This window comes from Stegodyphus dumicola, chromosome 8 (assembly GCF_044657685.1).
Source record: "Stegodyphus dumicola isolate Sdum_Otavi_A_Nest chromosome 8, ASM4465768v1".
In the NCBI taxonomy this organism is placed as follows: Eukaryota; Metazoa; Arthropoda; class Arachnida; order Araneae; family Eresidae; genus Stegodyphus; species Stegodyphus dumicola.
In genome coordinates this window covers 191,874,426-191,889,757 of record NC_140775.1, presented here as the reverse complement: position 1 = coordinate 191,889,757, position 15,332 = coordinate 191,874,426, and the positions used below count along the sequence as shown (strand labels likewise).

Genomic DNA, 15,332 nt, shown 5'->3' with positions numbered 1-15,332 from the left:
ATGTCAGTTTCTTTACTCTTATATGTTTGTAAATTGTACATTTTTTGCTTTAAAAATGATTGAATTATGTTGTTCTTATCTTCCGGTTAAGGTTTTTATGCCTTCAGTAAATCTGTATGCAATATTTTTAGAATTATCAACAATTTTAAAGTTTTTTAAGTGCCGCTAAGCCTAATAATTGTTTTGATGGCGTCCATTGTTTGTTTACATTTGAAACAGCAGAGTAGTGGATTTGTTGCCAATCTCGAGAAATGTAGCTTCGCAAAAACAGAAATAACGCCTTCATTTATTATTGCGAATTAAATCATGCTTAATATTTTCTGGAATTTTTTCGAGAAAATAAGTATTTAAGATTTACTTAATTTTTAATAATTTAATTTTTAATAATTAGTAAATTTTAATACGGATATTTTGAGTTTTTATGTATTTTTGCCTTGTCGCGAAGTGAGAACTGAATTAATTGAATGAGAAATACTCAATCGTCGTCTGTGAAAAACTGTTTCTTTTTTGTTTTGTTTGCTTAATTTCTTTTATACATCGTTCTAGCTTTATTATAGTATTTGAATAGAACATGTGGCAGCGATTAGATAATTCTTTAAATCATATAAATTTTGTGCATTCTGACTTAGAATATGAACGAAATATAATACTGATAAGTGAACCTAGCGCCAGAGTGTCGCTATGGTAAACAAATAGAGTGAATTTTAAAGAATGCATTTATTCTATTGTGGTTTATGCGCTGTCGGCGAAGTAGATTCAATTAAATCCAATACGTTTAAACGAAATGCAAGAAAAAATGCGTATAATTTAATATTCCGTACAAGGAAGTCATGTGGTGTACACATCAGATTTTTTCTTAAAGGGTAAATTAATAACTTGAATTTTAGATGCGACAGAATTACATTTTTTATAAAAATGTTAGCTAACGATTTGTTTCGCTGCTGTTTCAGAAAGAGGTGTTGACTTTTAGTCAAACACTTCAGAAAACACAGGGAGCTCCGGTGGAGATTTCTCATGCCTTGAGCTCTTCAATTTCCTCCAACATTATCTCTCTCCTCATCGGAAGAAGACTTCGAAAAGATGTAGAAGCGGACAAAGTGCAGTTGTCAGTTGAATTTTCGGATGTCTCTTTCACTTACATGGGGCCTTCGAATGCAGTGTCGCTTGTGCCTGGGCTGAGGAAAGTGTTCGAATTCTTTAAAATAGCTGGCTACGACAGAGCAGCTCACATTATCAAAAGCTTCTGCAGTTTTGTAAAGTAAGCATTCAAGAATATTTCTACAAGTACCTATTCTTAAGATAAATATTACTTGTGTATTTAAGAATGGAAAACACTATAGGGAAATTCCGAAAGGTTTTATATCCTTGTTGTGTATGTATGTTATCGTGAAACACCGAAAATGGAGAATGTCGACTTTCACCGCAGAATGTCAACATTCAACAAATACGTCGGTGAAAGACCGAATATTTCACTACATTCTTGTATATTCGGACCCTCACCGGTGTATGTCGACAATCGCAGATATGCTCTGGTGAAAGTCGAAAAGAGAGGTCATAAAGTGCCTTAATAGTTTAAGTTGTTGCAATAAATAAGATTTGAATCACATAATTTAGTAAGTTTTTTTATTGTTGTTATTTTATTTTCTCGTTTAGAACGTACTGTATAATTAAGTAAGTTTTTGACTTCTATTATTAGTCCAAAGGGATTTGAATCCCGAAGGACTATTAGTTTCGTTTTGGCATTTTGTGTCGGACTCATAAATGTCGGTTCACTTTTCAAACTGTTGCCACAAAATGTTAGAGTCCTGCATTATATTTGAAGAAATTAAATAATGAAAAATCTGCATAAATGTATGTATATTTCTCGTATTGTGATAAAACAACGGTACATAGAGTCATCGAATTTTGAATTACGTAATCCTCCAACGAATATGAGCATGTGGAAGACCAAATTTGAAATTTGAAATTTGTTTTATGATCGATTTCCTATTTTTTAAAACTTTGACGAATTTTTGATTAACAAACTCAAGGATTTCAAAGCGAGCAATGGCAACGTTGTGCAGAAAAAACATTTTTATCTCCAGCGCGTGAGTCTCTGTATCGGAAATTCTAAAGATAGGCTCGTTTTAAAACTATTTTGCGATATTGCTGTTGCACTGGATCTTATGGTTTAAGTGCGAGGAACATGATATTTAATAAAGAAAGGTAACACACAAAATGTTAAAAAACGCCCCTTTGGACGGAATTTAAAATCTGAAACATTTCAGTTTTTTTTTTTTTTTTTTTTTTTTTTTTCCCTTTCTCATTTTGAATGTATTGTGTGTTGTTTTAAGTTCTTATATTCTGAAGTTCTTAAATCTCAAGTGCGTTTTTTCGAGACTGAATGACGGAGAAGAAAATATAATATTGTTATATGTTCAACATTCACCATTAGTACATGGTGAATGTCGACATTGACCGGTGTAAGTCAGAGTATTTGGAAAATATTTCGGACATACACCAAGAGTCTATGTGAATGTTGACATTCACCGGTGAAAGTCGACATATATATATATATATATATATGTTTGTATAAAGACTAGGTACCCTGGAATAGTTTTCGAAATATCATGCAGAAAGTGCATAACCTGCATGAGATTTCGAAAACTACAGACATACATACAGACAGTGCATAACATCGATAACATATATATATATGTTACCGTGAAAGACCGAAACTGGAGAATGTCGACTTTCACCGGAGAATGTCAACATTCACCAAATACGTCGGTGAGAGATCGAATATTTCTTTACATTTTTGTACATTCCGACCCTCACCGGTGTGTGTTGACAATCACAGATATGCTCTGGTGTAGGTCGAAAAGAGAGGAGACTATGTACACGCTGCCATTCCAAAAGGAAGTGTTCCACAAATAAATGCAGTTGTAAAGGCAAGGGCTTCTTGTGCAATTCAAAGTGTCATAATAGTTTAAGTTGTTGCAATGAATAAGATTTGAATCACATAATTTGGTAAGTTTATAACTTCTATTATTTTCCTTTCTCATTTTGAATGTATTGTGTGTTTTAGGTTCTCATGTTCTTAAGTTCTTATTTCAAGTTTCAAGTGCGTTTACTCGCGACTGAATTACGGAGAAGAAAATATAATATTGTTGTATGTTCAACATTCACTATTAGTACATGGTGAATGTCGACATTGACCGGTGTAAGTCCGAAATAAGAGTATTTGGAAAATATTTCGGACATGCACCAAGAGACTATGTGAAAGTTGACATTCACCGGTGAAAGTCGACATTCTCCAGATTTCGGTGTTTCACCGTAACATATACACACATTTATCAGAAAAGTGAAGAAAATGCGCAATGCTGAGCATAAAACAGACACACAGCGCTTACATTCTAAAATTAGAGATGCTGGAGCCCTATGAAAGGTTGTCAGGAAATAAGGACAAGAATAAATAAATAAAAAAATCTAAACGCTTTCAGATTTTACAGGTTTCTTTTGAACGTTTTGTGTGTTACCTTTATTTATTAAACATCATTTTCTTGGTGCTTAAACCATAAAATTCAATTCAACAGCAATATCGCAAAATTTAAATTGATTTTAAAATGAGCATATCTTTAGAATTTCGGATACACAGTCTCGCGCGCTGGAGATAATTTTTTTTCCCATACAGTGTTGCCACTGCTTGCTTCGAAATCGTTGAGTATGCTAATCAAAAATTCGTTAAAAAGTGTTGCAAAATGTGAAACTGATAATAAAACAAATTCCAAATTCGGGCTTCTAGATGTCCATATTCGGTGGAGGATTACGTTATTCAAAATTCGATGGATCTAGGTATTGTTGTTTTATCCCAATGCGAGAAACATACACTAGTGTGCAAAACTTAAGCAACGATGCAAATTTTAATGAGATAACCATGCAATTGCAGAAAATGGGTTCTTGCTGTCAGTACAATGAACACGCAATTCAGTAGAAAAGTCATGCATATGAAAATGTCAGGAAAAAAAGGTCACAGGTTACATGATCGTACACAAAACGCATGCGCTCCACTCGGGACTACCGTAAAAGGAAGGACGGAGACGCAATTAAAGACATTCGCTGCAAGTACAGGTGAAATCTTTCGTGAAATATGGCTAGAAGAAATCATCTGGATGACTTCACGCGTGGAAGAATGATCGGAAAGCTGGAGGACGGGCGTAGTGTGACCATTGTGGCTGAAGATATCGAAATCAACGAAAGTGTCGTTTCGCGACCTTGGAAAGCTTCCAAACCATAGGTATCAGAAAAGTTGGCGGTGGTCGCTCCAGGACAACAACTGCAGCAGATAACCGATATATCGTCCTACAGGCGAAAAGTGCAAAACCAGTCAGCACGCTCCACACCGCAGCAACTGTGCACCGCAACCAGCGACAATTGTCGTGGTTTACTGTGTCCAGACACCTTCACAAAGATGGCCTATTCGCCCGCCGTCCTGAACGCTGCATCCCTTTGAAAGTTGGCCATCGGCGCCACCGTTTAGAGTGGTGCAAGTAGCACAAAAACTAGGCATCTCATCAATGGAGTCGTGTCCTCCTTACGGATGAGAGCCGTTTTAGTGACCCAAGCGATTCTCAACACCAACTGATTTGGAGAGCCTTTTGCAGAAGGTCCGCCATTTTGAACGCTGCATCCGTTTGAAAGTTGGCCATCGGCGCCACCGTTTAGAGTGATGCATGGAGCACAAACTTGAACATCTCATCAATGGAGTTTTGTCCTCTTTACGGATGAAAGTCGTTTTAGCGCTACAAGAGATTCTCAACGCCAGTTGATTTGGAGAGAGGTCGGGACACGGTTTCATCCCAGCAACATCACGGAAAGAGCCACATTACGGTGGCCCTGGAGTTCTCGTCTGGAGAAGCATTATGCTGCACGGGCGCACAGAGTTCCACGTTTGCGACAGAGGTTCTATAAGCGGAGATCGCTATTGTCAGGAGGTGATCCTTCCCTATGTACGTCTGTTCCAAGGTGCAAATGGAGCAGACTTCGTTTTTATGCATGACAATGCACGGCCACACCGGACTCCTGCTGTTCAGAAGCTACTGAAAAGTGAAGATATCACTCGAATGGATTGACCAACGTACTCTCCTGATTTAAATCCCATAAAACATGTGTGGGATCCTTTGAGAAGACGCCTTGAGGCACGATTACATCCTCCGGCGAACACGCAACAACTGAAACAGATGCTGATTGAGGAATGGGCACTCTCACCTCAAGATCTGTTGAACAATCTTTTGCTGAGTATGGGGAGACAGTGGAAGCAACCATTGCAGTAAGGGGAGGGCATATCCCATACTAAGGAACATCTGCTTGTTGTTCTTCCTCTTATACAGACAATCATGTGCAACGATACTATGAGTTCAATAAACCCTGTTTTTGTTTGATTCCATACTGTATGCATTGTATTCATTTTTGCGCAATTATGCTTTCATCATCGTTTAAATACAAAATGCTGTCTCTTATTTCTGAATTTCATGTCTCTCAGATGATATCTCGTGGAGTTATGTCAAAAAGAACACCTGTTGCTTAAGTTTTGCACACCAGTGTACATGCATTTATGCAGATTTTTCATTATTTAAGTTCTTTATATATAACACAGGGCGATAATATTTGGTGGCAACAATTTGAAAAGTGAAACAGACGCAAAATGCCAAAACGAAATTAATAGATCTTCTGGGCTAAGAAATAAAATGACTAATAAAATCCATAACATTAAAAAAAATTAAATCTGAAATCTTTTAGATTTTGTATTACGCCCAAAGGGACATTTTTTAAGGTTTTGTGTGTTACCTTTATATATTATATCATGTTATTCGCACTTAAACCATAAAATTCAATTCAACAGCAGTGTCACAAATAATTTAAAAAGAGCATAGCTTTAGAATTTCTGATACATTATCTCTCACGCTGGATATAGAAACGTTTAATTTTTTGTATAGTGTTGTCAGTGCTCTCTGAGATCGTTGAGTTTGTGAATCAAAAATTCTTTAAATAAGTTTTACAAAATACGAAATACATAATAAAATTCTAAATTCCGGCTTCTAGATGTCCATATTCGAGTGGAGGACTACGCTATTTAAAATTGGATGGTTCTAGGTAGGGTTATTTTATCACAATGTGAGAAACATGCATTCATACAATCAGAATCTTCATTATTTAATTTTTTTAAATATAATGCAGGGCTATAATATTTGGTGCCAACAATTTGAAAAGTAAAACGCCGTTTATAGTGAAACAATGCAAAATGCTAAAGCGAAGTTAATAGCCCGTCTGGGCAAACTGCCCCTTTGGACTAATGATTCATTATTAAAATAATTAAAGAATTAATTATTAAAGCAATTAAATATTTTAAATTTTATTAAATTTAAAATATAAAGAGATAAATTAAAATTTAATAAGCGATATTTAATATAATTTTATTACTAAAAATTAAATGTTCGAGATCAAATATCTATTGAAATTATTGTTCAGTAGTTACATAAGAAAGGTCAGGAACCTTCTTATTTAAGGCTCCGCTGCTCTCCGGCTGGAATTTGATTTATCGCCAAAACTATGAAGTTTCGAAGCCGAACTCCGGTGAGCTGCGGTGCAATTTAAGCTCTACAGGCATAAATGTGTTGCATGTTGAAAGGGGTGGGTGGCTGATTAGAATGCTATATTATAACGACTATACAGTACAGTGCTGAAATACGAAGCAATCAGACTTAGGTATAATACCGTAAGTGATATAGGTACAGGTAAAAAGTGGGTGAGACGCCAGAAATTCACCATTGGTCCTCACACCATTAATTGTGCAGTTCTATCCCAAACTGTATGTGAACACACCCGGGCTAGGGTGGTTCGATGCTTTCCCACCCTCTTTTCGTCTACCACAACCTCTCGAGAGTACATTCGGCTCTTTATATATTTTGAATGCCCCTTACCGAAGAGACACTATACGCTTACAAGCATCCATGCTTTCTCCGGGATTCGAACCCAAACCCATCAGTACGGCAGCCAAGCCAAAGAATATGTTTTGTTAAGAAGGAAAGCTTCGCAGCAGCAGGAGTGGCTCCCTCCGAACGAAAAGGGACACAACTGCGCATGCGTGAAATATCTGTCGCGAAAAAGCGCCAAAGCTCGAAGCTGATGTCGAAGTTCGAACAGGTTCGACGGTCACGTTTATCAAGAGTTTAAAGCTGTGTGACTCCATTTTCCCCCCCTACATATTGACAGATATAAAATCAGACATCAAACTGCGATATGGATGATACAAGTTCAACTAGTAAAGCAAAAAAGCACGAAAATTCGAGTTTAAATTATCGCGAAAAGTCAAAGAACGATTCATCTTAACCCGTGTTTCTCAATTTCCTGTACACGTGGCGGAGGTGGAAAATCTCGGCCAGGTACATCACAAAGGGGGAAATTCTCGCCAACAGGTTCCGTCGCCAAATCCCTTGGCGAATTGTCCCTCTTCTTTCTAGCGGCGTAGAAGACAAACTGGTTTACATTACGTCTATGGAGCCTTTCTTTCTTTACATAGACTTTCTTTGGTCAAGCGTCACGAACCACTATGCCGGTAGTGACATAGGTAGAAAAAGACCATAATATAAGCATGTACAATAACATTGTAAGATTTCCCTTGGTTTGCATAACAAATTATTTTAAGTTTGGTATCTTTCCTAAACTCCTCATTGTCCCTTCGCATTTCCTCCCCAGGATGCAATTTTAAAGTTAAGTGAAGTGAGTATTTAAACGGACGAATCTTGTAGTTTATTCAGAACGTGATTTCGCTAGCCAACGCAAGTTACCGTTTTGTCCTTGCTGCTGTTACGCTGATACGTCTTTTGGCCATTTACTAAGTATATCGCTAGGTAGGTTGTTGAGTCAGCATAGTTAGCGTTAAACTAAATTGTTAGTGCAGAACTACTACTTATCTTTCAATTTATTATTAAATTATTCTTAAGTTCCACTCCTCGGTGTTATTGTGAGTACGAAATATGTGCATGTGTGTTAAGAGTTTGACGACCACTCGAACAAACGAGATCAGGATCACCTGCCTGTACCAATAGGTTACGAGGAACGGCCAAGCTCGTGATTTTGTATTTCTGTGGCCGAGCCTGCCTAGGTTCAGACCCTGGTCAGAAGCCTCACAGGTTTTCCTATGTCTACCCCCCCCCCGCGGAGATGTTGCATATACAGAGTGTTTCCGAATTCGAGCAACAAAGAGACAGAGGGACGATAGCAGGCATCAAGAGGATAAAAAAATACCATACAGCATGTGGTTACATTTGGTGGAAATCGCAAAAACACACATCAGGAATCGGTGAGCCTGACGAAGAGAGTAGAAGCCAAACAAAGGCTATGATAAGGAACACAGCAGTCAGGAAGAAGAAAACCTTCTCTTATGCAGATTTCGTATGCGTACGGGGGGGGAATAAAAGCATCGAGGAAGTATTCATTAGTGGTCATTGCAGAATTCGCGGATGTTAAACTTCAGTCAGAAACAACATGTCAGATTACACGAACGAGGAGTATGCGGATATGCATCTTTGTTTCCGAGCAGGTGGCAGTGCAGATCTAACCCAGAAGGTTGTACCAACAGTAATATCCGAGAAGGCGTCATACCATCTTCTCGAACATCGATCGACGCTGCTGGAGATGGAGTCCTTCCAAATAAAGAGGCGTAATGTGGGGCAAGAATGCAGTGTGAGCACACCTTAAACAGAATACCGAGTGTTGCAACGGTTTGCCTTTCCTCGTCGACCAGTATACGATCGGTTGCAGTTGAATTGGGCATTCGTCAGAAAATGGTGGAAGGTTCTGCGTACAGAAAGCATGCACTCCTTCTACGTTCAACTACCGAGTGCTGCCGACTACTCCTTTCGGGTAGAGTTCGTACGCTGGATGTTTGATGTCACAAAGAATGATTCACAGTTTCCTGCCATTGTTTTGTTCTCAGGTGAAGCCTGCTTTATGAGAGAAGGTGTAGTCAACATGCACATTATGTATATGTTGTCGTCCGAAAATCCCCACAGCATTGTCATGTCGAATATGCAACGGAGTTCGGTAGAGCAAGGATTCCTGGAAATCATCTGTTGGGACCGACTTACTTACGCTGTATCGCCTGTTGGATGACTATTTATATCTTCTGCTCGAACGCCTCAACTAAATGGCGCAAATTACCTCGTTGTCCTACACGTTGGTAAAATTACCTTGTTGTCCGCACCTTGTAAATGACACAAATTACCTTGTTGTCCGCACTTTTTTTTATTTCATGAAGGGGATACTGGCCACTGGGCGCCAAAACATGTGATTCATGCATGATGGTGCACCAGCACATTTTGTGATTACGGTGCGTAACTACCTCGAACTACTTACCTACTACATATCCCGGGAGGTAGATTGGTAGCGGCGGATCAGCTGTTTTGCCTCCACGCCCCCCGGACATCAGTCCCTTGGATTTCTTCTTTTGGGGCCACCTGAAATCGGTTGTTTATCAGACGCTTGTAGATACACCGGAAGATCTGACAGTACGAATCGTTGTCATTTCAGCATCGCGTATGTTTGAGCGCGTCCAGCAATCCTTCGTCCGTTGCTGTGGGATTGTGCAATGACCTTCGCGGCCGTAACTTCGAACAATTCTTATAAAACTATCTCTTCGTCTCTTTTCTGACGTTGAACTGTGACGCATTGCAACCTGCTTGATAAATGTGAAATAAATATTTTTCTACATATTCTTGCCACTTTTGTTCCATTCGACGTCACATCCTTAACAAATAGTTTTGCGATTTTCTCCCATTAAACGTGGTTTACGACCCCACATGTTCTATGACAATTTTTCATTCTCCTGATACCTAACTATCCTCCTTCTGAATCTGTCAGTTGAATTCAGAAACACCCTGTATATGCAACATCTCTCCGACGGTTGACATAGAGAAGTCTGCGAAGCTACTGGCTGGGATCTGTACCTAGGCAGTATTGGCCATAGGGGTAAGCAAATTATATATCTAGAGGTTTTAAAGGCCAAGGAAAGATAAGATCACATATTGGTCGACCCGTGGGTCTGGCAGGTCTTGGAGATCAAGGATCTAGTAGCCTCGGTATTCTGGGTAATGGCAGCCCTTGTGGTTGATGGGTAGCTAATCGACGACCAGTGACGCCCTGGGGGCCTATGTTGCACCAAATGCGTTGGTGCCAATCCCTCCAGGGTTGAACCATCCCTGGGCCCTGTTCGGAGGGGGTGCGGACTCGTAGCTCCCTATTTTGAGGGGAACGAGGAATGCCCAATAAGTTAGCATATGCAATATGTTGCATAATTTTAAAAAATTAAACTTGCCTATCCGCAAACTGAAAAACTTGTCTTTACTATTTATTTACGGCTATAAAATTTTCACTTTTGTTAAACGTAATAACCAATATGTGATGCTCTTTTTACAGAGAGGAAATTTCACGACATAAAACATCTCCCGAATTTCAGGATGTTCATGATTTTATAAACTCCTATCTTGAAAAGCAGTCAAAAATGATGGCATCTGAAAAAATAAAGCATTATTTCTCAGGTATGAATCTCAAGTTAAATTGTATAGGCATACTAAAGGATTGCCTATTTAATATTCGTTTTCTTATTCGCTTGAAAAATTATTATGATTAACCCTCCGAGCGTTACGGGTTTAGCCCTGAAATTTCAAAGTTCCTCAAAATGTCATGAATAAGTGATATTTTCTTGATTTTAATTAAAAAATTACTATCTCATTTTGTACCTTGATTCCTTTTCTTCCAATATGTATCATCCAAACCAAAATGAGATATATTTAAAAGCTGTCAAAAATTTTCATGTATAATGAATATATAAGATAGCCTTCTGTACGGAATTTTCCGGCCGTAACGCTGAGAGATTTGCTGATGTAATGTGTCTAGCCAGGATGTTTGTGTTATCTAACATTAGCTTTCTTTTCATAGAAGATCTTTTGCGTCATGTTTTAAGCATCTTTCCCAAAATGTTCTTACCCCAGGAACTTATTCTTTCTTTTTTATTCCATGACGCTTTATTGATATGGAATGAAGTATCTACATCTTAATTGCATGCACATTTCTCAAGTACATGGTAATCCAAATGTCCATTAACATTTGAAAATTCGATAATTCACGGAATAATGTGGGTAGAGAGGTAAAAATTGACACACATGCTTGAAATGAATGGGGTTTTATTAACCAATTTCTAGGGTTTATATTTATTTTAACTAACATTTATTTTAAGCTATCTTTCCTGTCAAGCCTTTACTTTCCCCTAGAATTGCCAATGCCAGAGTATGTAAATCGTAGTAGAACGCGCAGAGTATTCAAATTTTAGCAGAAGTAAATTGAGTTTAAATAGAAGGGAAACGAGATTGTAAGTGTGCTTCTTGAATCGCGAGCGTGAAGGTTGCTAGGTAGAAATTTAAAAACCGCGCGTTTCGGCCTGTGTGCCTATTTCGGCAGTTCGTTGAATCTTTCAACTTCTTAAACAGTAAGCTTGCTGAATCTCAGCTGTATCTTAGAACGCGGTTAAGTTAGTTACGATTATAGAGCCTCGTAGGTAGTGATTTAGTTATTTATTCGTCCTGTCATTTATTTTTAGTTGTACTTTTCTATTTTGTTAAACCGCAGGGTCGGCGTAGTTTGTGAGCGTCAAGTGAACGCAGCTGTGATTTCTAAAGTGGAATAAAAAGGAATTTAAACCCTTCTTACGAGTTTGTGTAATTTACAGTTCAAAGCAGTCACTACCACTGTTGCTGACAAGTTAGGACCTCGCAGCATTATAAGTTAACTGTGGCGCTCTCGTTTAAAAGTGCGCACCGTTTTTTGTCGCCAGAATCGAGTCATGACGACTATATTCGTCAATCACAGAGCAAGTTGCGCTGGTAAGATATTGGATGAAAAAAAAAAGGGTTTATTTTATAAAATTGAAAATTTTATTACTAATATTTATTTATTTGGTTAATATAATCATATATTACATACATATTAAACTAAAAACGCAATCAATTAAATTAAATATTATACACACATATAAAAGTAAGACTTTAAATTTCTGCTGTGGAGTGATATTGAGCGAAACAGGGTACTATAAACAATGGAACTTTGCTAATCGAACACCAGTAACGTGATTCCTTCCTGATCTTACGTTTGTAGCGATGCAAACACCTTCGCGGAGGTTTTCTTTTTTTTTTTTTTTTTTTTCGATGTTACGGGTATATACTCCGGAACATGATTCCCGCCTAATTGGCTTACATTAGGTCTAAATGGCCGAGTTTGTGTCGATTTATTTCTTTCAATTGGATACGCCGCAAAAGTGTTTTCAATAATTTGAGCGAAAAGTTGATACGCGATAATGTTCCATTATTTTTTTATATAATATAAATGCATTCAGACACATAATGTCTAAGAAATGAAGAAATATCTTTTCGTAGTACTTTTTGAGTCGTTTTCTTGCTGTGGAGTACGCTATGATAATTCCACCACTCCTATCCACTCCACCCATTTTTTTATTATAATCCATCACTAGCTCCGGTTTCTTTGTTATTATTTTTCTTTTCTCTGCTTCTATTACGTTGTCATTATGTACAGTACTTACTAAATAAACCTCCCTCTTATTTTTCCATTTCATTAACATAATATACGCATGACGAGTATACTCGTCAATACACATAATTGTGTCGCTTCTCCATAACGAGTATACTCGTCAATACACAAAATTGTGTCACTTCTCCATAACGAGTATACTCGTCAATACACAAAATTGTGTCGCTTCTCCATAACGAGTATACTCGTCAATACACAAAATTGCGTCGCTTCTCCATAACGAGTATACTCGTCAATCACAGTTAATGGTTAAAGGCAAAAAAGAAAAATACAAAAAAAAGGCCAACATATGACGCTGCATCAGAACGGTGCATGAAATGAGCTGTAGTTAGAGAAGAAATGACTTCATGACTGCCATTTTTCTGTCCTTGCCTCTAGGTGGTGGTCATGGTATGATGTGGATTTATCACCTTAGTCGTGATCGAACCTTTCTTCTTCGAGGAAATGCGTGGTTCTGCTATTCAAACTGTCAGTGTGATGGGTGTGAGATGCGCTGATATGCTGCAGAATCGCATCACCCCTAGTCTGGCTGATAAATATCTGTTGGAAGGTATGACTGTTATGCAGGATGGCGTTCCACCCCATACTGCTACGCGCATTAAAGATCTCTTACACACATCGTTTGGTGAGGAACACGTGCTGAGTCGCTACTTCCTTCATGCTTGGCCTCTGAGGTTCCCAGATCTCAATCCGTATGATTATTGGTTGTGTTGTTACCTGAAGTCGCAAATCTACCGCGATCGTCCCACCTTATGCTAAAAGGCAACATCTGAAAGCAATTTGTCACCATACCAACAGATATGCTGTACAGTGCTGTTCACAACATTGTCTCTTGACTACATGTATTGTTGATGGATGACGCCCAACATGTTGAACATTTGTTGCAAAGAACATAAGTCTTTGCTAAACATCCATTGTTAGGCTAAATATTGCTTTTGTGATCGTATGAAACGCCACCTGTTGGCTGTTTTAAGACATTTTTTTTTCTTTCAGTAAAACCCCATGGCATTTCAAGCATGTGTGTCAGTTTTTACTGCTGTACCTATATCATTCGATGAATTATTGAATCTTGGAGAGTTGAAAAATGCATTTTTCCTTTCTAGAAAATATTTTTTTATATAGATTTTTATCACGAGAAACTAAGTTGCCAGAAAAACCAATTTCAGATGTTATCACAAAAAAAAAAAAAAAAAAAAATCTTTTTTTAAATAAAATTCAGTCGAATTACAATTAATTTCTATTTATTGCATAATATAAAAAAGTAAAATATATAAAATTTAATAAAGCACTGAGGAAAAAATACCTTAGAAATGCAGTTTAGTATGGTAGAGTTCAAAAAACAGGGTTCAAAGCAAAGTCCAACTTCACAGTCTTTGCACCAGATTCAATAAAACTAATTAATCTAATTGTTAATCTAATCAACAAATCTAATTAATAATACAATAATTTAATTAAATAATCAAGATAATCGCTGAATGTTTTCCAGCAGCCGTTTTTTTTTAAAAAAAAGCGCAAAAAATGGAGTTTGAGCGGTAATACCACGTGCTTTCAAATGATGATGATGTCGTGTCTATGGCAATGTGCAATTATCTAGCTCCGAAGCTGTCAAAGACAGCTTTTGCAACCTCGGCAGCTCTATCCGTATAAAGTAGGTCCACCGGGTCTTCAATGCCGATGTCAAACAGTCTGGCCTGGATTGCTGGGCAGCTGAAGATGTGATGGCAAGACAGTGGGATGTCATCTGGGCAATGAGGAAAAATGTTGGTGTAACTACGCTGTCCGTCTGCAGAAATCCTCATTCCTTTTAAGTGATTTGTCCTAAGTCTAGTTATGATGGTCGATATGGCTCTGTCACAGTTCAATTCCGGGATGGAGTTTCCTTTAACTTGACCGATTAGTCTTTGGCTGGCAACTGCATTGGCATCAACGAGGGTTAGGCAGTTAGATGGCTGAGGAGAATCACGAGATGCCTTTGCAAGCTCATCGGCCTTCTCATTACCAAAACTCTCGGGGGAGCCTGTAACAAAGAATCTCTAAGGAGAAGAATGAAAGGTTCCATAGACGCAATGTAAACCTTTTTCGCCTCTGCGCCGCTGTACCGAAGAGCCACGGCTATGCAGTGAAACACCAGCGCAGGGTGAAATTTAAACAGCACAGTTCGAGGAGATAGTAAATTTTTTTACTTTGAAATAACTCAAAATGTTTTATTTTCATACATTTCTGGAGTTTTATGAGTAAAATATGTTAGTTGGAATTTTGGGGCGAATTATAGAAATCCTGTCCAATTTTTACTTTCAATTTAAACAGCGAGCCGTACGAAGACAAAATTTAAATGAAATAAATTTCTTAATTATTTTCTTCTGTAAACTTAAAAAGGGGGGAAAACACATGCCATACAAAACGTAATAAATTTTTATGGATCCATAGTTAAAATTTTACAGTGAAATTTTAAAAGCAAAATTTGCAATAACTAACTGAAACAGAAAAAAAAAATATTTAAAGACAATTAAAGGCACCCCTAAATAAATTGAAAACACTGAAATACATTATAATTATCCAACAACAACTTTAAAAACAAATTACCATGAAAACGTTTAGACAATTATTTGGAATGACCATTGTGAAAACCAAGAGCAAAGTTTTCACCCAATAGCCAAAACCATTTCACTTACAGCATTACATTTAAAAAGTTT

General features: G+C 37.7%; 1 protein-coding gene across 1 annotated transcript in view; it reads left to right on the top strand.

Moving 5' to 3' along the window:
• Positions 1–15,332, top strand: part of LOC118193725 (cytochrome P450 2F3-like) — a 66,341-nt gene that overhangs the window by 29,507 nt on the left and 21,502 nt on the right. The window contains exons 4-5 of the mRNA XM_085822857.1: positions 951–1,258; positions 10,456–10,577. Of these exons, the coding sequence (XP_085678983.1) occupies positions 951–1,258; positions 10,456–10,577 (430 nt within the window). The remainder of the gene's footprint in view (positions 1–950; positions 1,259–10,455; positions 10,578–15,332) is intronic.